Raw genomic sequence first — 24,391 nt, forward strand, 5'->3', positions numbered from 1 at the left:
GGGCTATAATGATAAATAAGTAAATATGTAGTTCTATAAATGAGAAATTAAGAAAGAATTGTAGATTCCTTTGAGACATATATTAGCAAGGTTGGTGTAAAAAATTATCATTCGGACTTTTCTGCTTGTAGGTTTTTGCTTGGAAACTGTGCACATTCCTCTTGCTACATTGCATCTACAAAAGGATGCTTTAATGTGTGGTCATTGTTACAAATGGGAAATGATGTTGGAGTTAGCATCTCATGGTGAGTGAGGGCTTATTTGTGGGTGTGTCCGCCCTTTTTGAGTGTGGACAGAGGCCTCTTCATGGACCAGTCTCTAGGGCTGGTTGGCCAGGCCACTTTTGGCCTTTATCCTAGTCGGGTCAAATCGACCTACAAGTCGGGTCAACCAACCAGGCTGTTCAGTTGGATGACCCTGGGGTTGGCCAATTGGCTGGCCCTGGGTCCACCTATTTGGTAGGCTATATATAGCTCTATCCTCTCCATGTTAGGCACTACTTCTGCAGCATTCTACTCCTCTTCTAGTGTATTCCCCTACTGCATATACAATTGCCATTGCCTTTATTTGTGTCTCCTCTCTCTCTCTCTCTCTCTCTCTCTCTCTCTCTCTCTCTCCAGGCCCTAGAGGCGATTGGGATCCAAAACGAGTGACACGACAGCTCAGGCAGAGCGTTGACGGACAAATTAGGCTTGGGGACATTCCCTCCTTGTTTAGAGTTGGAGAACGACCGACAGGGGTCACGGTTGCCCTTGTTAGACGTAGAGCTGTGACCAGGAGACAGCGTAGGACTACGCCCATAGGCAGCCAGCAACATTCTATCTCAGGTTTAATGCTCTTGCTTCCCCACCCTTGACGAGGGGGGATAGAGTGGACCACAGTTGTGACATTGGAGCATATTTCACTTTGTATTCAGATGACAGATTATCTGATGATGATCATGATGATAGTGATGATGGAGATGACTATTATTTTGATATGACTATGTAGCGTTTATCTCTTATTTTTGCATGGGTGTTGATGCTCGCTAGTAGCTCCACCTTTTCAGCTTGATTGTATCAGGTTTCTCACAGGCACATAGACCCACCGGTCTTCCGAAGACTTTGATAAAATCTCTCTCTCTCTCTCTCTCTGATGTACTGGACAGCAACTCTGGTGATCAATTTTCCTAGAAGGCGCCTGTGTTCACGGACTATTTGCCAGGGTCTGTTGGGCCTGATCTGAGGTCAGTTGAGCTGCTGCTCTCTACCTGTAAGGTTCTAGTTCAAGGCAACCTGCCCTCGAGGTGATGCTTGGGTTTTGGTGCAGTATCTGCAGCAAGTTCTCCTAAGTGGCTCTTAGGACTGTTTGTTCTGCTTTTTGGCAGCCCCTTTGGACTCTTTTGCCCATGGCATCTGGAAGGAGCTGTTCAGGGCAGTCTGCCCAAGTCAAGGTCAGCCAGCAAGGTCGACTTTTAGTCCCAAAGGCAGAAGCACATGGCGGCTGGTTGCACCAGCCTATTGAGGATCACAGACTTTGACAGGAGCGTGTGTTGCAGACGTCATCAAGGCAGTTTTTCTTCACTCACTCCTCGTCTTGCATCTCTATTTCTTTGCCTTGTGGATAGTGTTTGCCAGGATCAACAGTAGGAGTACGAGATTTGGAACAGCTCCATGGGTCTCCTATGTACGAGCAAGGAGGACAAGCTTGATGGCTCGAATTATGCCCATTGAAGGTTCAACATGAAAATATGGTTTGTCCATAAAGACTTGTGGCAGCTTGTATAGGGCTATGAAGAGAAGCCTGAACGTCCTAAGAGCTCAATCCGACTGGAGGGCAAGTATCTGGAGGAGCTCAAGGATTGGGAGGATCGCAAAGGCGCCTTCAGCTTTGGTCAGGACCGTCACCAATGATGTTTCTCTGGCTATTCAGACACTAGAGAGTGCATCTGAGCTTTGGTCCACACTTGAGGACCTCTTTGTGGGGGACTCGGCGATGTGTGCTGTCACATTGTAGGGACAACTGTACAATCTTGAGTTTCACAAAGGGAGTGCTATGCGACCTTTTTTAATGCCAAGGATGTTGGTCCAAGAAGAAATCTAATGACCAGAATTCAGAGTAAGATACATCTTCCACTCATCCTGGTGGTTCCAAGGCAGTTAATGCCAAGACTACCCCAGCCTTTTACCACTAGCTCTAGGTCCCCCACTGGTCACATCTGGACAGGGCTTGTGGGCTACTTTTGGCCCTAATTAGTTGAAATTGTGGCAGGCAAGGTAGCTATGGACCAGATGAGCTCGAGGTTCACTGCTTGGTGGTGCAGAGACTACGGACGTGGTGTGTACCAGCGTTCAAAGTCGAGAGTTCTATTTGTGATGTGTTGACAGGAGGATACAGGTCATGGTGGGTACCACAGATCATTATACCCCACTGGGAACTTAGCGCGACTGGCTTGGGAAATCACAATTCAGGATGACTCCTCTGTTCGCGGTAGCATTTTTTATTGTTCAAGGATCCAAGGTATTTGATGCTTTGGAGGGTCCATGGTTGCATCTTCATCGACTTGTCTCTTCAGATTATATGCTCACTTTGAGCTGCAGGTAGGGTATTGGAGTTATGTGCGTCTCATAGTGAGTGAGGTCTTATTTGTGCGTATGCTCACCCTTTTCAGGATAGAATAGAGTGTGGACGGAGGCCTTCTCCAAGGCTGTTGGGGCGGCTGTATGACCCAGCCTCTAGGGCTGGTTGGCCAGGCCACTTTTGGCCTTGACTGTGATCGGGTCAACCCAACCTACAGGTCGGGTCAACTGACCAGGCTGTTTTTGGTTGAACGACCCTTGGGTCAGCTAGTTTGTTGGCCCTTGGTCAGCCTGTTTGGTAGGCCATATATAGCCCTGACCTCTCCATTGTTAGACACTACTTCTGAAGCATTCTACTCTTCTTCTTCTGGTGTATTCGCCAGCTGTATATACAGTTGTGCCATTGCCTCTATCTGTGTCGATTCTCTCTCCCTCTCTCTCCCTCTCTGTGTGATGTATGCTTCCGTACTTCACACCAATCAGAAAAGAGCCTATTCTTGAGTGGGCTAAGTTTGTAGAATAGCTGAAAGCTACTCTCATGCCACCAAGGCATGAACAAAGCTCGACTGTCCATTGGGAACAAAGCTCGACTGAACAAAGGTTCAAGCAATTTGACAATGATAGTATTGCTGAATTTACAGTCAAGTTTTTGAAACTCTTTAGAGCTACTAGGAAAGAGTGAGGAAGATAGAAGAAATAATTATCTAACAGCCCTAAACAATAAAGTGAGGTATGAGGTTACAATGTTCAGCCCAACCACTCTTAGAGACCTCACTAAATTGGCTGAAAAAACATAAGCCAAGGTATGCATGGCACAAATGTCCTATTCTCTTGGCTAAAATTGCCAAGATGTAGTTAAAGGGAAAGCTGAGGCATCCAAGCAAGAGGATGAGGCTTCTACCTCATCCAAGAAATCTATCATGACTACCAATTCAATAGTAAATGCTGTCCATTTAGCTAATACCTTTGGACCTCATGACCTTCTTAAGGTGTATGGGTCTGTGCATGGTTGCCCTCGTTCGACGCACGGAACATCCCGTATGTTCCGTACTGTCCCGTACCGTACAATACGATTTGTACGTTATGTTCGGAAAAAATTTTGGGTTTTTTTTGGGGGTTTTTTTTGCATTCGTTTGTTTTAGATGGCTGGTTTTGTTATTAGTGGTGGTTCTGCCAAACTGATTTTGGGCCTCCCAAATGGCAAGGTTCCATATAAACCCCCTCTCTCCTCACTATGATCTCACACTGAGCATCTACCTCCGACTTTGAGTCTCGACTCTCCCCTCTCCATCTCCAACAAGTGATGAGGCTCAAGCTGCATCAAGCATGTTCATCTCTCTCCCTCTTTATCTCCATCAACAAGCACCTATATAACATGTTTGTGCAAGTTTTAAAGCTTGTACAAGTACCTACTCCAAAACTCTAAAATCTCCATCTTTTTTTTGGGGTATCGAACGTACCATCGGATGTACTTCTAAGATTTTTTAGTTCGTTTATTAGCACCATACTAATATCGAACGGTACGCATCGAGAACATGATTGTATGTGTCAACCATGGGTTTGTGAATGGACAAAGAATAGTTATACTCCTAGATGATGGATGTAATTATGACTTATTGAGTGAAGAGATTTCAGATTGCTTTTTGATTAGCCTTCTCCTTTAGTGCTAGCCTTCGTCATGGTTGAGTCTGCCCTTCACCTCCGGAGTGCCGATAGAAACTCAGTACGAAGACTTGGTATATATGGATGCTCAAGTATGTGTGGGTGTGTGGATTTGTATGTGTGAGAGCATATTTTTATACTATGGTCTACACCAACTGTTGGGCGTTGATGACGTCAATGGGGATGTCATAGTAGCTAGTCCCTGCTATGCGTGATGGAGTTTATGGTTTTCAACCTTATGAGTGACTATAATGAGATTGAAACTCCACTATGTTGTGTTTTTTAGGGATGAGTTTGGGAATGTTCCTGGATTCATCTAGGTATATGCTTCTGCCATATTAGCAGACATGAAAATATCACCTTGTGAAGTTTTCGTCCATGTTGCGGCCTGCTGGTATTGTGATAATTCTATCTATCTTAAATGGTGTGTTGCCGTATCAGCTAGATGTAGATGCTCGTTTGAAAATGAAATCGTTTAGACTTCAGAAGCAGTTGTAGCTTGAATGAAGAGATTTTGGATTACTTTTTGATTAGCCTTCTCCTTTAGTGCTAGCCTTTGTCATGGCTGAGCCTGCTCTACCTCCGGAGTGCTGATAGAAACTTAGTATGAGGACTTTTTATAAATGGATGCTCAAGTATGTGTGGGTGTGGATTTGTACGTGTGAGAGCATATTTTTATACTATGGTCTACACCCACTGTTGGGCGCTGATGACGTGAGTGGGGATGTCATAGTAGGTAGTCCCTGCTATACGTGATGGGGTTTATGGTTGTCAACCTTATGAGTGACTATCATGAGATTGAAACTATGTACTATGTTGTGTTTTTAGAGGATGAGTTTGGGAATGTTCCTGGATTCATGTAGTTATATGACTTATTGAGTGATAGGGTGGTGAAATTACTCCATCTTAAATGAGAGTCAATAAAAAACAAGTCACTCTTAGGAGCTTTTCGAGGTCATAATTAAGAAGAAACATCCATAGTACTGAATATCCCTTTCCATTATACAAAAATATAGAGATCAGAGGCATATCTTAGTAGTTCCTTTACAGGATGTTGACATGATCTTAACATGGCGATATGATTTAAATCGTGCTGTACATCCTCATATTCATCCTTGTTGTTTTGTTCTCAAGGATGAGAACATATGGATCATAGGGGATCGAGATGTGTATACCATTCCATTGATTACTCCTACTCAAGGGAAAATACTGATAAAGAGAGGGGCACATTGTAATCTCATGTACATACGTGACTCAAGGGATCTTCATATTTCAAGAAAAGGTCAGGTAAGACATTTTCTTAGAGCTTATGAGGATTGATTTTCCAAAGATGATTCCTTTGAAATGCCTATCGAAAGAGAACATGATTGCATAGACTTGGAGCCATGAGATTCTCCTCCATGTAGAGCTCCTTATAGGATGAATATGATAGAAATGGAGGAGGTAGAAAAATAGATTGATATCCATTGTAGAAAGGCCTAATTCGACCAAGCAACTCTCCATGTAGAGCATCTGCATTATCTTTCTGGAGAGTCCAAAGTGCCCAGTAGCAACACACACACCCACATACTTTTTTTTATTAGTGAAAACTTTTGAGTGATTATATTACAATTGTGGCCACCTCAAAAGCGAGGCAACCCAAATTACATCAGCTGAAAATCTCAGTGTATGCTAGATATACATCATAATCTGTGCAGCTCGTCTGCAAGCAATCAAAGAAAGATTGTTGTAGAGAGTGCTTTAAAAAAGCAAACAAAGAAAATGTAGGATCACCAAAGACTTTACAGTTTCTGTCTATCCATAAAGTCCAGAGTGCCCAATAACGAACCCAAACAAAGAAAAGATGAAACTCCGCTCTGGGTGGATGAAAACCAAAGATCCAGAAAGACTTTTCAAAAGGAATAGTCGAAAATCTCGCTCGCCGGCGCTGACGAAGAAGATCAAAGAAGTCACGAGAGCACGGACAAAGCGAGAATAAATGAGACACGGTCTCCTGAGAAACCAAACATCTGTGGCAACGAGCAAGAGCAATGTGTCTGCGAGCCAACATCTGTCCAGATGGAAAAACGCCCAGAAGCACTCGCCAGAAGAGAACGTGTTGCCGAAGTGGAACTTTGTAGGCCCAAATTTGTTGTAATCTCTTTCTCCACCACCTATGGGCGACGCATTCACCAAACTGAATTTCCTTTCTCTGAAACCCAAGGTTGAGGCAATAGGATAAAGAAAGAATGATCAGCATAGGCTTGATGAGCGACCATGCTGCGATTGGCATCCAATTCCAAACCATGAAGCGAGCCTGTAGCCACGAGATCATCAATATATTGCAGCATATGATGGGTAGCAATGGCATACAATAAAGCACTGAAGGGACATCCTTGACGGACCGAACAACGAAGAGTCCGATCATCAGAGAGATCTCCAGAAAGAATGCAAGCAACATTGCTGTTCATGTAAAGCCAATAAATAACCTGTTGCATTTTTGCGCCAAACCCCAAAGCTCGCATGGTTTGCGAGATGAATTCCCATTGAACTGCATCAAAGGCTTTTGCAATATCCACTTGTAAAAGAAGAACATCTTGCTGTGTATATTTGGCATATTCAATCCCAACATAAGCATTGGCAATGTCATCTGTGATGTGCCTACGGGGAACAAAGCCGTATTGCGAGGGATGCCACCCAATCCGATTGTCCATCATACTGAGGGTGAAAAGATGACGAAAAATTCAGTGTAGTGCCCATATTTTCAAACAGCCCTCTCCAAAAGAGGCTGGTCATCCTTGGATCTCTATCACTGATTATGGATTCAGGCATCCCATGATACTTAAAGACATGCTGCAGAAACAATTTGGCCAGTTGATCTGCTGTAATTTTCTTTCTTACTGGCACAAAGTGGGCTTGTTTGCTAAACCTGCAAATTATTGTCCACAATCCATCATGTCCAGTAGGAGTACGTGGAAGATCAAACACAAAATCCATAGCTATGCTTTGCCATGGTCTATCCGGAATTGGCAAAGGGTGTAACAACCTAGGTGCCTTCTGCTTGTCAAACTTTACTTTCTGACAAACCATGCATGTTCTCACATATTCTTCCCCATCTTTCCTCAAAGATGGCCAATAAAAGTATTGCTCCACTGCTGTAATCGTTGTTGTAGCTCCCCGATGTCTTGCATATGGAGGAGCATGACTTTCCATTATGACTTTCTGTCGCATCTGATTAGTGACACAGAGTCGTCCATGCATCAAAATGAAACCCTCTTTCAACATATAGTGATCATGCCTTTGACCATCAGAAAGCTGATCATAAATAGTTGAAAAATCAGCATCATTAACATACTGATCTTTCATCACATCTAACACATTGTCGTAAGCAATGCTCATTGTTGAAACACTGGGTTTCTTGGAGACTACTTCAGGCTGTGGTTTCCTGGAAAGTGCATCAGCCACGATATTTTTGTTACCCGGCACATGTACAATTTGAAAATGAAACATTGAGAGGAAGTTAGCCCATCTCATGTGCTTTTCAGATAATTTTCTCTGTGTGAGAAAATATTTAAGTGACTGATGATCTGTCTGCACATAAAAATCAGCTCCAAGAAGGTAATGTTTTCATGTGGTTAAAGCATGTATCACGGCTAACATTTCCTTCTCATATGTCTGCAAGTACAATTCAGCATCTTTGAGAACTCTACTCTCATATGCAACCACTTTGTCATCCTGCATCAAAGTGCCTCCTATGCTGTTCCCACATGCATCAGAAGTTACAGCAAAGGGTTTTGTAAGATCTGGCAAGATAATAACGGGTTCAGAACACAACTTTTGCTTCAGCTCTTCAAAAGCTGCATTTTTCTTTGGTCCTCACCGAAACGGTACAGCTTTCTTCTGTAAAGCATGCAAGGGAGAAGCAATTTCTGCAAAGTACTTTATAAACCTCCGATAGTATGAACACAACCCAAGGAAGCTTCTGACTTCATGCAGATTTTTCAGAATTGGCCAACTCCTTATGGCCTCAACTTTTGCAGGATCCATCTTGACTCCATCCTTTGACACTATATGACCAAGAAAATGAATCTCATACATAAAGAACTCACTTTTCTTGGTGTTTATTAACAGCTTGTGTCTTTTCAACTCTTGAAACACAATAGTGAGGTGTTTCCTGTGCTCGTGCTCATTTTTATAGAACACAATGATGTCATCGAAGAAAGTGCCCACAAACTTTTTGTGTGCTCTAAAAATTCTGTCCATCATTCTATTGAAAGTCGCAGGTGCATTAGTCAAACCAAAAGGCATCACAAGGAACTCATATGAGCCAAATGAAGTACGGGAGGCAATCTTATAGACATCTTTAGGCTACGATCCTTATCTGATGGTATCCACTTTTAAGGTCAATACGACTGAACATTGAGGAACCTTCCAACCGATCCAATATATCATCAATGGGTGGAATTGGAAAATGGTTCTTAATTGTGACTTTATTCAAAGCCCTATATTCAATACACATTCTCCAACTGCCATCCTTCTTTTGCACAAGCAACACAGGGGAATAGTACGGAGAATTACTTGGTTGTATTAATTCATTTTCCAAGAGTTCCTTCACTTGAGACATTATCTCTTCCTGTTGTGCCTTACTGACAATAGGGAGGTATATTAGGCGGTGAGCTTCTTGAAATTATATCAATTTGATGATCCTCGGGCCTCTTGGGAGGAAGTGCATTTGAGAAACAATTCTTAAAATCTGAAATAAAAGCAGCCCTTTCTCTATCTAGAGCAGAAAGAGTAGAGCCTTTCTGAACTGGTTGGCTGTCCTCTTTGACAAAAATCAAGTACGTTGAAATATGACGCTTTATTACATTGGAAATACAAGAAGTTGAAACTACAGGGATGGACTCCCCTTTCAACTTTACATCAAGTACATGATTTTTGCCTCTATGAGTTAAAGAAATCTTCTTGTTTCTCATCTGTACATCAGCCCCCACCTTGTACATCCAAGGCATCCCAAGCAAAGCATCACACTCTGGCAAAGGCATAATGTAGAAGTCCTCTGGATCCTGATATCCCTGGATATGCATCCTCAACTTGCTAATGATAGGAGTGACAGGTGTGTTGAGTTCAGGGTTGGCCATATCACACATGCCGGATGGTCCCATTCCCTCAGGCTTGATGCCAAGCCTTCCTGCCACATCAGGAGTTATGAAATTTGCCTTTGCCCCAGAATCAAAGAAAAACAAACAATTCTGATTTCTGATTGTTCCCCATGCTCTGCACATCTCAATCGTTTTCATTTCCTCTTCATCATGTGCATGTGGCAAACTCCCAATCACATCTGGAAGAAGTCCTGTGGAAGGTTTAGGCCTTTTGCCCTTCCGATCAGCCTGTTTATCACCATTCTTATTATCATCTGACCTGTCTCTTTTCTTGGATGGGGCAATCACAAGAGCGGTGTCCCTCTCCTTTGCATATAAAACATTTGTTTTGCTCCATGAGTGACTTTTTCTCTTCATCAGATAACTTGGTATGGGGCTGTTTATTAGGCTGTCCACGCCTTTGACCAGCTTTGAATTGGGATTTTCCTCCCTTTTGAAACAGTCGTTTGTCATAATTTTTATTTTCAGATTTAATGTCCTTATCCTGGTGTTTGGCAGCCTGTTTGTTGTCTTCTTTCTTGCTGTCCATAAAGCCCAAATTCTTCTCCTGCATCCATGCATATGCTGTCCTTGCATTCTCAATTAATTGGGTCATAGAACCCACCTTGGTTTTGATGCAATAATCATGTAGCTCACTAATCCACAACAGTACCTCTCTATTTGCTCTTTCAAAGAAACATGCCTGTAAGAGCTCAATGCCAGCAAAACATCCCAAAACTTGTGGGTGTAATCATCAAGATTCTTGCAAAGTTTGTATGACAGGTCATGCCAGTGTGAAAGTACTTCAACTTCAAAAGTTGGAGTAAGCCAAGTAGAAGAGAACACTTGCTTAAATTCCAGCCAAGTAGCAAGTGCATCTCCATGAAGCATAAGGTTGGTGTACCGCTTAAGTGCATTGCCTTTCAAAAATGTGGCAACCTTCCTCATCTTGGATGCTTCTGTAAACAAACCCCCAAGAAATGCAGCATCAAACTATTGAAGGAATGTGAGGGCTCTGTACCTGTCCTGTACTCCATTATATGTCTCAAACTTGACATGAGAACCACCATCATTAAATTCTTTATATACATTTGATATTGGCTGTCCCAAAGATGGCTGTATTTTTGCAGCATTCCCTTCACTAGGGAGAGCCATGCTTGGCTGAACATTAGGCATGGGAGCATATGCTGTGGCTTGCATGCGTGGCTGCATTCCCACATTGTCATACATGGCTTGCTTTCTATGCCCAGTTGGTGGTGAAATCAACATAGCATCAAAGATAGAATCTGTACCAAAATATTCAGGTTGCTGCCTCAAATATGGCTGAGGTGGTTGAGCCACATTTATGGACTGCACATTATTATTTTGAGGAGTAGAAGTACCCAAACCAAGGCCTTGTCCTGGCTGCTCATACTGTTGCACTGGCTGTACTTTTTGTATCTCTTTCTCAAGTGCTCTTTTGGGGGATTCCTCTCTCTTGAAAGTCACTTTCCGAGTCATTTTTGATGGTCCCTCATGGGAAACTAATGCATGAGTGTGTGGTCCGCCATGAGAAGCTGATGCATGTGTGTTCACTCTTTCCGTGCTTGTGCTTTCTCGATTTCTTCTTCTTCTTGGCATTTGTTTGCACAATCTGAGCTAAATTTTGAGTCAGCTGAGTCAAAGCAGTCACTGCACTTGCAAGCTGTGCATTCAATATAGTAGCATCATCTGACTCACTGCTAGAACTAGTATCACGGTTGAGCTGAGTTGTAGCTTCATGTGTGGCCTGCTTAAAAGGCATTTGCTGTGCTCCCTGTAGTTGTACACTAGTTGGATCATTAAGGCTTTCCTGCCTTCTTCTTTGAGGAGTTGTGGAGCTCTCTTGCTCATGGGTACTCACCATGTTTATGGTTGTAATATTCAGCTGTCAAAAATTGCAGCAAAGATATCCTTCCACCAAACTACCGAGGCCCACCTCTTGAGGAAGAGTGTGGTATCCCGGCAATGGAACCAATGAAACCGGCCTTTAATCACTCAGAGGGCAGTGGAACTAAACCTTTAATCACTTGAGCACTTATTTACAGCTCACAAAGTATATATCACAACCATTAACTATTGCATGATCACCATTTGGCATTTACCCATTTGTTCACAAACAAAACCACTGAAAAAGGGATGGAGGCTAGAATGCCCCTACTCAACAAACATAGACAAGTGCACCCGATTGGCCCCAAACACCGTGGTGCTCCTTTCGGTATTTCTTTATATTTCATAGTGAAATGATTACAAGTTGCATCTGGGAGACCTTCCCTGCAACTGAGCACGTAGCCCCAATTCACTGAGCCTTCGCAAGGCTTTCAAGCATAGAACACCATCACATAAGTGCACTTAACCCATAGGCTTAAACCAAAGGCATTCTCTTTTCCGAGTGCAATTCCATTGGCTGTCCAGATGCAATCACACTGCACCCCAGCTGCACTCTCTTTGAGTGGTTTCTATATGGCATTCACAAAGCTTTTCAAAGCTCCAAAATAAAATCAGCAAAGTACCCAACCAAAGAATGACTCATGTAGCACTGCTTGGGCACCCGTGAACCAAGACAGAGGCGACACACGAGGCCAACCAATAGCTTATGGCAAAAAGAAATTGCAGTAGCAAAATCACAACTCACCAAGCCCTGAAAACTCGAACCAAGTCCTCAATCACCAAGAGGACATAGTAGCCAATGCCCAATTGCATTCTCAGCCAAAGAGAAGTGCAAAGGCATGAAGAAAGAGCATTCACAAGAGCCGACCAGCAAGAATTCCACTGGAAAATGCGAAAAGAAGCACTTTTGTTGCGAAGAAGTGGGAGTTCTTGGGCTCAAAAGAAGCGTGCTTTGGAGAGGAATGCATTGAGAAGATTTAGGATAAGTTTCATCGCTGAAAAGTCCTCCAAAACTGAGAAAAACCAGTTAACCAGCGTGGGACCACTCGAAATTCAACAGAAAGCTGTAGCTTTGCAAGAGGAGAGGCCCAGGAGGCTGTAGAAGCAAAAAGGTTCAGAAAAAGCCACTTTTGCAAATTCGACCAGCAAAAGAAGTGCGCAGCTCTGCCCGTTTTGCCAAACACACGGAGGGAAAAGCATATCACTGCGAAGGGGAGGCAGAGGGAAAGCCATCGGGCCAAACGGAAGTCGAGGAATCCAAACGGGTGAGAAGTTATGAAGAAAAACGGAATTCAGCTGAAGGAGGCTGAATAATCAGTCCAAAATCTCAACAAAGGGAGAAGATGAGAGAGTAAATTACACATGTGAAGTTTAGAAGGCCCAGGAAGGTCCAGGAATGGCAAAGGAGCATGTAGAAGGCACTAGAGCCACTTGGAACTCTAGGGGGGCCACTGAAGGTACATGGCCCTTTAGGGGACCCATTAAAAATGCCACATCATCATTTCCCAACAACCACTCTTTTAATTCCTTGGAATGCCTTTGGGCCTTGGGATTAATTACGCTTATGTGCTAGGCACCATGCCGTATTTAATTACACATTATTAAGCCCATGCTTGGACTTTTAAAACCAAAGTTGTAGTACATTAAAGTACTTAGAATTTCACGCCCCGTGACAATGTGTGTACTTGAACATATACATCTATAGGATGCATGCAAAATGCATGTGGTGGTTCGATTTACATGTAGGTTCATGCGTGCCCTGCAGTTGTCATGTCAAAAGCCAGAGGGAAGGTGAATTCGACAACCTAGATCATGACATTGGCTATGCCTACTTTAGTCAATATTCAGGACTGAATGAGATAGGTTTGATACCAGGCTATGTTAATGGTACCAACATATATGTTATCATCTCCTTTCAGGGAATTCAAGATGCAATTGAAGTTTCAGATTAGCAGCAGCTGGAATAAAGCTCATTCTTTTGAATGGTAGACATGTTCACTTTCTGAGCAATTTCTGGCTTCTACTCTGAAAGAAGTTAGCAATCCTAGCTCGCTTCCCCTTGGTGCTTCCCTGAAGTTTGACGGATCTTGTAGGCAGCTTTACTACAAATAGTAAATTAGGTTTTCTTTAGTTAGAGCTGTGATGGATGTCTGGTCTGTTAACTTTGTTCAATTGCTGAATCAGTTTCTGATTTAGCATGATGTTGGAAGCTCATAGTTTGAACTGTGCAATTCTGAATTTTTATGAAGGTTTTGGTTTTCATGGAGTTTAAAAAAGAGTGAAAGTTTGTATCCTGTTTCCAGTCGTGTGAGAATTCTTTTATGAAAGCACCAATGATTTTGTGGGACCCCTACGATTGAGGAATTATGATCATGTCAAGCATCACGCCATTATGTACTTAATGTTCTAGTTCAAAGAGGGTGGGGGTATTTTTGAAGTGTGTCTTCTGCCTTGCTGGTTTTACAGGTGTTGCTGGTTCCGTCGGCATTCACAAAAGTAACAGGAGCAGCTCATTGGGAAATTCTTCTACGTGCTCGAGCTGTGGAGACACAATGCTATGTACGGTCCTCTATTTCTCCCCGGGCTAAAAGAACTGTTTTTTTGTTTGAGATTTTCTTTGTTTTCACATGTTTTGTTTGTTATTTGCTCATCCCACAAAGGTCAAATCAATGAGTAGAATTTAATACCAGAAACTGATGGACCGGATATCTTCTTAATATATGAGCTTCATTCATTTTCTTCTATTAAACCAAAAGCCCTTGGTTCAATGGTTTGTTCCTAAAACGTTGGCCTAGTCCCTAGACCAACTTAGTGTAAGAATTAGCATGGTGGTTAGAATTAACATTGTGGCTGTATCCAACCCTAGCCTAAACCAACCAATTGGCTAGATGATTGACAAGCTAGCTTGCGATTTCAACCCCTAGGATTGTCACTTGCATAAGAATATTCTCTCTCTCTCTCTCTCTCTCTCTCTCTCTCTCTCTCCCCCCCCCCCCCCCCCCGTGCTCTCTCTCCAGTCGCTTTGCTCTTCCATCGCTAGTCCCGTCGCTTTGCTCTTCCGTCACTAACCCATCGCTTAGCTATCCCATCAGCTTAGCCCTCCACTCAACCCATCACTCAGCGCGTAGGCCAGCCTGCAAGGCTGCGTAGGCCAGGAAGAGGCTCGCGCCATAGCACCCGTGGGACACACAGGGTCGTGCTAGGTCAGGGGTGGAGGGGGAGCTCCCAGCTCAGCGCCAACACTCCAGGAGGGTTTCCAATTCATATCTACGTTAGCTCTCCAGTTCAGCCGACTTAGGGATTATACGCAGCAGCAGGTCGAAGGTTCTCATTTGAGGTGTGAACCCCTAGCTGGGCTGAACCCCAAAAGCTCAACTGGGGGTTAGTGCAGCCAAGGGGTAACAGGGAAATGGCCAGCAAAGGTTGCACAGCCTCCCTTCCTCCTCTTCTTTGAAAACTCCCTCAACTCCAGCGACCCCTCCAATAGGACGAGATGTGCCACAGTTGCAGCTCGAACACCCTCTCCTTATGTGAAGCTAGATAGGATGATCAGAATATTGGGGGACTCCCAGATGGATGATACAATGAGGAGGACTTATTCAGTGATACCTTAACACATGCTAAAGCAGCCATTCCTAGCATTTACTGGACAGCAAATGAAGATGACAAGCCTAATAACTCTGAGGACGATGATGAAGCTACAGCTGTCCGTATTAGTTATTGTAAAGGTCATGCTGTTATTATATTTAACTCACGAGATTTAAGACTCAAGATCCCACGACAGTCCTACAGGCTGAAAGGAACTAAGCTATGGGATAGCTGAGGAACTTACAAGAGCTGAACTGAAGGATAAAGCAACGAAATTAGCCAAGGTTAAGGCTGCCAAGATGGATGGAAAGTGGGTAGTGTACAGCGAGGAATGGCACTCATTAAGGAATTTAAATGAAAACCAAAGACTCTCAGTCTTGAAATGATGTACGACCAACTATATATATGTTTTTTAAAGGATTTAATTTAGGTACTCTAAATAACTGGAGTTGCTTTATGCACATCTTGGATTTGCCATGTACCTTCCCTAAGCTACTGTATTAGATGGTTTTTGCATTTGTAGAATTTTTTGGTCTCATGTGGATGTTAATATACTCTCTCTATCTCTCTCTCTCTCTCAGAGCTACCACTCCCGTTGATGATGCGATCGGTTTCATGACTTCACCCATAGTAATCAAGACTTTTGAAACAGTAAGTTTCAAAAGGGGTTTCGGAAACATTTCGGGGCCATTCCGAAACGTTTGTAAAAACGTTTTTGTGCACAATAGGGTATTTAAATAAATATTTTTGAGGTTGATATATACGATAAACGTGAACAACCCGAATATAGTGGTTTACACATTATAAAAATGCCTCACATTGACTCAAACATTTCTGATTTGGCAAAATATGGATCGTTTCTTTCCAATTCCATAGATTTTCCCGCCTTTGTACAACCAAGGAGTCTTTTATCACTCAATGTAGTAATTTGATCACTTTACTTTTACACGAGGTATAATGCAAGGAAAATAATGAAAAAAGTACGCACAATCTTAAATATGAAGTCTATTATCTATGGTGTATCAGCCTTAGGTATGTTTAGAATGATTGAACATAAGCTGAAAACAAAAAGCGGGGAGCTGGATAGCCCGTTTTTTTCTTTTAGTTTCAAAAGAGAGTTTGATTGAGTATGCTTGTGCTTTCTAAGTTAGGAATGTAATTTTGGCTCTTTGTAGGAAGCGATACATAAGTGTAAAGGGTCCATTTAGCTTTTTATTTTATGTTTTAAATAAGAGAGAGAGAGAGAGAGAGAGAGAGAGAGAGAGAGAGAGAGATTTTTTTCCAGTTTTTTTGGAAGATTTTTTTTCTTGACTCGCATGTTATATTTTTGCTTAGTCACCTTCTTCCTTTCTTCTTTATTTCTCGTTTTCTTTCTCTTTTGTTTATTTGGCGTATTTTAGTAAGCATTGGGTTTGCCCAAGAGACTCCGCGGGTCTTTAAAAACCCAGTATAGCTGCTTGTGCTTGGGCACTGATGACGACAGAAGTGTTGCTTTGCTTGCTAAGTATGTCTTACTTTTTGTTTTTCATAAAAGTTTTTGTTTACCTCTTTTTTCTTCTCTTTCATTTTCTCTTTTATTTTGTGTGTAGATTTTTGGTCTTTAGAACAACAAAAAATCTAAAATTGTATGAATTCAAGAGTCAATGGTCGTATTTAAGAATTTGAAAAGATACGTGATTCATGATGCATGATTCATGTGACATGACAAGAGGTTCAATCTTCCAAGTTGAATGATGCTAGGCACTCCGATTTGGGGCTTTTTTATGTGCTCCGAAATGTGTGTTTTGGATTCCAAACATTTTGGGGGATTTTGGACAATTTGGATTTCTTTAAGGTGCTCTGAGACACGAGTTTCAGTTTCGAAACGTTTCATACGTTTCGGGGCTGCCGGAAACGCGTCTTGGGCCAACTTTGCTTCCACCCTTGGGATCGAGGAGCATGGGATTGAGGGAGACTTGGCGGATTAGGTAGGACCCCAAATGCGAGCAACCTCATCATTTGTTTCAAAGACGCCCAGAGTCCAGAGTGTCCTTTGCCTGTAGTTAGTGGATACACATGGGAGACATCATGCGAGACCGGGGAGACATGAGAAGTCCAATGGTCGGGGGGTGTGGCAGTACTATATCGATCACACCGGGATGATCTCCATCGGGAGATGAGATTCACATGCGAGGCTCTTATGGGTTTGGATTGGATGACCTTCCCATGAGGACCTCTTCATCGCAGTTTGCTACTTCTCCCTCGAGACCTCACTTTTTGCCAGAGACCTATGTGAGGAGGCTGAGACCTCACCATACGCAGCTCTCTCCTCAAACATCATGAATTTTTCAAGCCGCAGGGAAGCTCTTATTGTTGTGGACTTGAACACAAGGACATGTACATTTCAGCTATCATTTTTGGATATATTCTAGTCGTACAAAGGTATATATCATATTTGAAATTTTGTGATGATTCTATCTTATTACTAGATGTTGATATAGATGAGGCTGGGATGTCTCGAGTCTCCGTAGAAAGATGTGTCCCAATTACATCATATGGACATATGCACTGCTAGACATGGGTAGGATACATGATCTTATTGCCTATAATGGTTGCTGCCCTCCTCATGTGGGTTTACTTGTTTTCCACATGGGGAGGCTTTAGCATAGTTGACTATCTCATGGAATCCCCTGCCTTCACTTCACATATTACTGACTTTTCCGTCTCATCACCACCCCATGAGTAAACCACACCTATCTGTTTTTTAGTATATCCACACCATTGCCTACTTCACATATTGCGACATCACTTAAACACCACTACCTACCATGACATACACTTTGATCGCCAACTAAAACCCGAGCACTTCGCACGCCTCTCTGACTTGCTCAAAGACATTGACCACATACCGCTCTTAGAGGATCGAGCCGTCTTGATCACATGATCTCTCCATGAGGAGGCCACCCTACATATTTTCTCTTTTACCACCTCATCCACATGCCCCTCCGCCCCTCGACTCAGTACCTTGCAATAGCTAGTATGATGACGACTTTAAGGCTTTATGTTGACAACTCTGACTCATCATGTTTCGAGACGATACAGAAGTACCGCCATCTGTTTCGCTGGAAGAAGCAGTCTTTCCTTTGCCAGAACGATAAACGTGCATACTTACGCACACGTGACACAGAGTATGCGAGATAAGAAATGAAAGACACTATATCATCTGAATACGTGGATCTACATAATGATCAAGAGACACTTGGTCCTGTGGATATACAACGTGTACGGTTGCAACCACTAACTGAAGGGTTGCGGGTACTTATGTCCCTTGGAATTTGCGCTAACCCCATAATAACCCCGCGGATTGTTAATGCCTTAACACATGGCACTCACGGTGGACTGTGTGAATCCACATTGACAACTGATTTTGATAGAAGTCAGATTAGTGTGGTGCAAAGTGCATTACAATCATTTCGGGCTATTCCAAGGCAAAGAACCTGTGCAAGTAGACATCTGATTATCCATAGACGATAGCTTGATCCATCCCCAAATAAGAAAGTACGTTCGCTCTAATAATTGTGGACATGTCATGTCCAAGGTCTATGCGTCAATACTTGACACAAATGTTGGCATGGTTGCAGAGCTTTGGGGATTCAGAGCCATGGGACAGGCAGGCTTCCAAGAAGATAATGGGACCATGGATCATATACTTACACTTAGGCAAGACATTGAGGAGGCTAGGACATGGAGACAGAGGGTCTATTGCTACTTTGTGGTTTTTTGACACAATACCTAGAGCCTGACTCATTAGACATCTATAGGAGCTGAGATAGGATCAAGAGATCACTTGGGCAGTCATGGCAGTTTATGAGAGAGTTCGGGCAGGGTTCGTACAGGTGCAGGGTGGACAGAGGAGATCATGAGCATCATTGGGATCAAACAAGGTTGTATGTTATTAAAAACCCTATTCAGTCTCAACATAGATGAGCTTAAGACCTTTATTGGGACCCTAGGAGAGGCTGGTTTCTCTCTAGCTGGACCCTTGTGTCAGATTTTCCTATACGTAGATGTTGTCGTCTTACTATCTTCCTCAGCAGAGGGTTTCCAGCGACACTTCATACCTTCTGTGAGACACATGACTTGCAAGGTCAACCTTGGTAAAACCAAGGTCATGAGATCACTAACACGTCCCAAGCAACAATGTAGAGAGCACTTTACCACCCTGGATGGGTTACCGGTGGAGGTGGTTGTATCCTACACATACCTAGGGGTCGTTTTCTCCAACTTGATCTTTATGATGCGACGAGCATTACAGGCCCGACTAAGTGGGGGATTACGTCGCTTTGGCCAAACTCAAGTCACAGTGCTTTCATCCTCACTTTCAGGGCCCTCGGACCGAGCCTCTTCTCTTTGACTCTTTGGTCTGATCGGCAGGTATGTATGGCAGCCCTTGTTAGGGTCCAAATCTATCAGAGATGGATTGGGCTCGAGTTGAGAAGCTTCAGGTTCTCATGCTTTCAAGGTTAATTCACAGTAATCCTTCAGTCCCACATTGGATAGCCTTGTCTGAGTATGGGGCATCTCCACTATAGCTCAATGCAGCATTTCATGTCATCACATATCTCTACTGCATTAGATAGTATGGATCTTGCACCAGAGGGTGATGTGGGCTTTTTGATTGGCTTTATTCTCCTTCGGGGTAGTGGTAGCCAAGGATGACTAGAGGTGTTGGTATGCACGTACATGGAGACGGTTTGTCAAGTCTAGCCTCCCTCCTAAAATTTCCAACCTGGCTATTACACTAGGTGCAATCACTTTCTAGATCAACATCCTCGGGTCATTGGGGCTCGAGATATGTAACTAAATGGGTTGGTGTGGGGTCATGTTGCCTTTGGGGGGCTAGAGTCGTTTGATTAAGAAGTGTAGGACTTGGTTTGAAAAGGGGAGAGGAAGTGTTCTAGAGAGTTGGAGGTTGACGAGTTTCTATGATGGAGAGAGAGAAGGCACCGGGGGGATTTGCAGCCTGGGAGTATGTACCGCTCGTGCATACAGTCTTGGTGTGGAGAGTAAAAAGATAGCATTTGGGTTTGGTTTTGCTCTCTCTCTCTCTCTCTCTCTCTCTCTCTCTCTCTCTCTCTCTCTCACCCTGCTTGCATCCCAAGCACAGAGCTTGCTTAGCACGTTGATTACTTTCTTAGCTTTCATTTTGGTGGAGATGCTAGGTAAGCCGGTGGTCACGGAGGTCTATAGTTTTTCGGGCTCATGGGATTTGCTTCCTTGTGAATGGGAGTGATGGTGTTAAAGGTTCCAAGTGTGGGGGAAACCGGTGCAAACTGCTTCTTCGAAAAGCTTTGCCAAGATCAGGGCGATGGCTCTTTGTCCATATGCAGTGTATTTAGTACAGCCTCCCTCATGATCTTTGGCTCAGCCATTATGTAGAGCTGCGTGCTAGATGTCGATATCGGTGAACATATGCGCAAGAGGTGGGGTGGATAAGTATGAGAGGTGAGGTGGTGGCTGGTGGGGAATGTTGACACGTCCCAGCACTCCTGAAACCCCTGATCTGCAAAACAACCACACACAACATCAGAACTGAGCAGGCTGCTCACCACCCAACCGTGACATCTACGGGATGTGATCCCGAATCAAAAGATGTCCCCTCCGAGCTACGAGCTGAGCTACTGGCACGAACTCCCAATCAGATCCAAACCAGCCTGGTGTCCCATACCACCAGGTGGCGCTGTGAAGCCCTGGATCTGCCACTGGGCCTTGGGCTACGCTAAGATGCAGGCGCGCGTCCGCGACTCAATCCAGGATCAGACCTAGCACCTGGGAACGAGACTTGCTCCCAACTGCACCCTGAGAACTGAACCCCCTGGGCCTCTTTTATAGACTCGGGCCCCGGCGCCAAAAATAGCGAAGACCTATAAATAGTTCGTACCCTTGCCACTCAACCCGAGAATCAAGCGTGCCTAGCTCTAAGCCTCCCCAGGCTAACCTGAGCTAGTTCTGTGTACCTAGTACACGTCAGATACCAATCCGTGCACATGACATACTCCCCCTCCTCTAAGAACTCACTCCTGAGTTCGCTAAGAAATCCGGAAATGTTCTTTGGAGGTTTTGTAATGTCTCCCATGTTGCATCCTCCTCAACATGATCCTTCCACTTAATCTTGTATTCCGTGATAGTACGATTTCGAATCTGTCTTTCACGAAATTCAAGAATAGATTCAGGTTCGTGAGGAATAAAAGTCAAATCTGTAACTTCTATAATCTCATGAGGAGAAACAAGTTGATCATCTGCACCCAATACTTCTTTCAGTCTACTGACATGAAAGACTGGATGTACTTTAACATCAGGAGGCAATTCTAGTCGATATGCAACTGGTCCAATTCTTTTAATGACCTTGAAAGGACCACAGTATCTGGGGGATAATTTCGGAACCAAACCAGTACTTAGGCTCTTGGATTCTTTAGGAATTTCTTCTAATAGACTCCTTGGCAAACTGCAACATTTCCTGCATGTCTTGCAAGAAGTTCTTAGCAGCATCATTTTGAATCCCTTTTAATCCTACCATAACTGGTGACTTAGGTTGAAACCCGTACATAAGCATAAAAGGACTGTAACCTGTACTAGAATGCTTTGCACTGTTGTAAGCAAATTCAATCATAGGTAGATAATCTTCCCATGAAGACTGTCTCTTAGATACATATGCCCGAAGCATGTCTTCAACCAACTGGTTGACCTTTTCTGTACTGCCATCAGATTGTACATGATCCGAGGAACTCATACTTAGAGTAGTTTCCAACTTCTCAAATACAAGTGTCCAGAAGTTACTTGTAAACTTTGTCTCTGTCACTGACTATGTCAGATGGCAAACCATACAGCTTGAACAAGTGGTCCACAAACTCGTGAGCCAACTGAACAGCTGAAATAGTTGTTCTTGTAGGTAAGAATCTAGCCATTTTTGTCAAACGGTCGACTATGACCCATATAGAGTCATGACCCTTGCGCGTTCGAGGCAAACCAGTAATAAAATCCATGGAAATACTTTCCCATTTATTACCTGGAATCTGTAATGGCTGTAATAAGCCCGCGCTTCTAAGGCGTTCAGCCTTAGTAACCTGACAAACCCGGCAACCTACTACATAGTTCTCTATAAATGCACGCATCTTAGGCCAATAAAAGGTATGCTTCACAAGAGACAGAGTCCTATGTATACCTGGATGTCCCGCACTAGGAGCATCATGACACTCCCAGAGAATCGTGGATTTAAGGTCCAGAACATCAGGCACACAAATCTTTTCATTTCGGAACAGCAAGCCGTTCCTAATCATCCACTGACCTCCTGCCGCCTGTATCCTAGGTGGCACAATCCCTGAGTCCTGGTCAATCATGGAGCTCCCATCCTGGACTCTCTGCCAATAAGAACTGAAATGACTATCAGTTGCGTACAGCCCTCTCAAGGATTGAAATAGGTCTGAGGATATTTCCGTAAATGACAAAGCATTTACAAACTTAACTCGACTTAAGGCATCCGCCACACTATTCAACGAACCCTTACGATAACGTATTTCGAAATCAAAATCCTGCATTAGCTCTGCCCATCTAGCTTTCCTTCCTCTCAATTCTGATCCATCACACACATACTTAATTGACTGGTGATCAGTCAATACAAGGAACTTTGAACCATACAAGTAGTGTCTCCAAACCTTGAGAGCATACACTACCGCATAAAGTTCCTTCTCAAGTGTGGGCCAACAATACTGAGTGTCGTCTAGCTTCTTACTCTCAAAAGCTACAGGTCTGCCCTCTTGGAATAGAGCTGCCCCAATCGCATAATCACTCGCATCGGCCTCTAAAACATAAGGCCGGGTAGGATCGGGTAATGCAAGAACGGGTGCTTCCTTGATAGATAACTTCAAGGTTTCAAAAGCCTTGTTCATTGCATCATTCCAAGGGATCGGCTGAGTAGACCTGCGTCCACGACCTTTCAATATGTTGGTCAAGGGTGCCGTGATATGTGAATAATCACGCACTGACTTCCGAAGAAATACCGTAAATCCTAGGAAAGAACGAAGTTGTTTCACAGTCTGAGGGATAGGCCATTCTAAAACCTTCTAGATACGATCCAGATCAATGCTAATACCTTCAGAAGAAATCTTGTGTCCTAAGTAAATGATCTCCTTCATAAAGAAGTCACATTTACTCATCTTGGCATAAAGCTTATGCTGTCTTAGAACAAGTAAGACAACCCGGAGGTGTCCTATATGATCCTCAAGCGTTTTACTATATACCAAGATGTCATCTAAGAACACGACTACAAATTTGCCCAGAAAATCCCTGAACAAATCGTTCATCATCTGCTGAAAAGTAGCAGGAGCATTGGTCAAACCAAAAGGTAATACGAGGAACTCGTAATGACCATACCTAGTCCGGAATGCGGTCCTATCTATGTGTTTAGCATAGATACGGATTTGGTGATAACCCGTACGCAAATCAATCTTAGTGAAATACTTCGCTCCGGCCAAACGGTCTATCAAATCATCAGAACGAGGTAAAGGATAGCGGTTCTTAATTGTAACTTTATTTAATCGTTTATAATCTATACACATTCTCCAGGAAGAATCTTTCTTCTTTCTTAAGAGGACAGGTGCACCCCAGGGTGATTTACTTGGGCGGATATAGCCCATATTCAGGTAATCCTGAAGCTGGATAGCTAACTTATCCTCCTCTACCTGGCTCATCCTATAAGGTGGTACACTGATAGGTTGAGCCCCTGGGACTAAGTCTATGCGATGATCTACTGCCCGTTCTGGAGGTAAACCTTCCGGCAGTTGAGCTGGGAATACGTCTTTAAAATTATCTAACAACATTCTCAATTCTCGGTGTTCAAACACACTTAATTCATTCTTGTTAATTACCGAAACAACAAATGAAGAAAGTGGAATCAAAACACACTGATAGACATCATAATGAGAAGTGTTTAATATATTCCGAAGCTGCATCGCAGATACAATAGGCCCCTGAGAAGGGGGAATCTTATCACACTGAATACAAAATTGGGTGTCCTTATCTACAAAAGAAAGCGTATGCTCTGTCCATCCGATCTGAATATTGTGGGTTTTAAACCACTCTATCCCGATCAGCAAGTCTACATGCTCTAGATGCATAACATAACATGTGAGAGCTTCTGTGTAGGCTTGAATCCGAATGGGAAGCGCTTCAACCTTGCGATCCCAAAACTGCTTCCCAGCTGGAAGCTGCACCTCGTAGGTGTGGTCGCTAGGTACTGTGGACAGCCCCATCTTCTGCACAAATTTGTAATTAACAAAATTGTGAGAGCTGCCCGGATCAAAGAGAATGTGAACTTGTTGGTCCCTAACTTCTCCATAAACTCGGAAAAGATCATGGGAACCAAACAACGAAGTATTAAAGGTACAATTACAAGAAAGGGGACAGGTAATGACATTTACTGAAATACCTGTCATCGTGACTTGGTTTGCTCCCTTGGCTGCGGTACGTGGACCCGCCTGGAGCTTCGGTCCTAGCACCAACTTTTGGTTCTTCCGCTTA

General features: G+C 43.4%; 1 protein-coding gene across 1 annotated transcript in view; it reads left to right on the forward strand.

The window, feature by feature from the left end:
- The window catches only part of LOC147885179 (Nitrilase/cyanide hydratase and apolipoprotein N-acyltransferase family protein), a 93,003-nt gene that overhangs the window by 29,103 nt on the left and 39,509 nt on the right, over nt 1-24,391 (forward strand). Inside the window, exon 6 of the mRNA XM_087397653.1 lies at nt 13,715-13,807. Coding sequence (XP_087253779.1) covers nt 13,715-13,807 — 93 coding nt within the window. The remainder of the gene's footprint in view (nt 1-13,714; nt 13,808-24,391) is intronic.

The sequence above is a fragment of the Dipteris shenzhenensis genome, chromosome 26, assembly GCF_047967505.1.
Source record: "Dipteris shenzhenensis isolate YYH24624 ecotype China chromosome 26, Dip_SZ_1.0, whole genome shotgun sequence".
NCBI lineage: Eukaryota > Viridiplantae > Streptophyta > Polypodiopsida > Gleicheniales > Dipteridaceae > Dipteris > Dipteris shenzhenensis.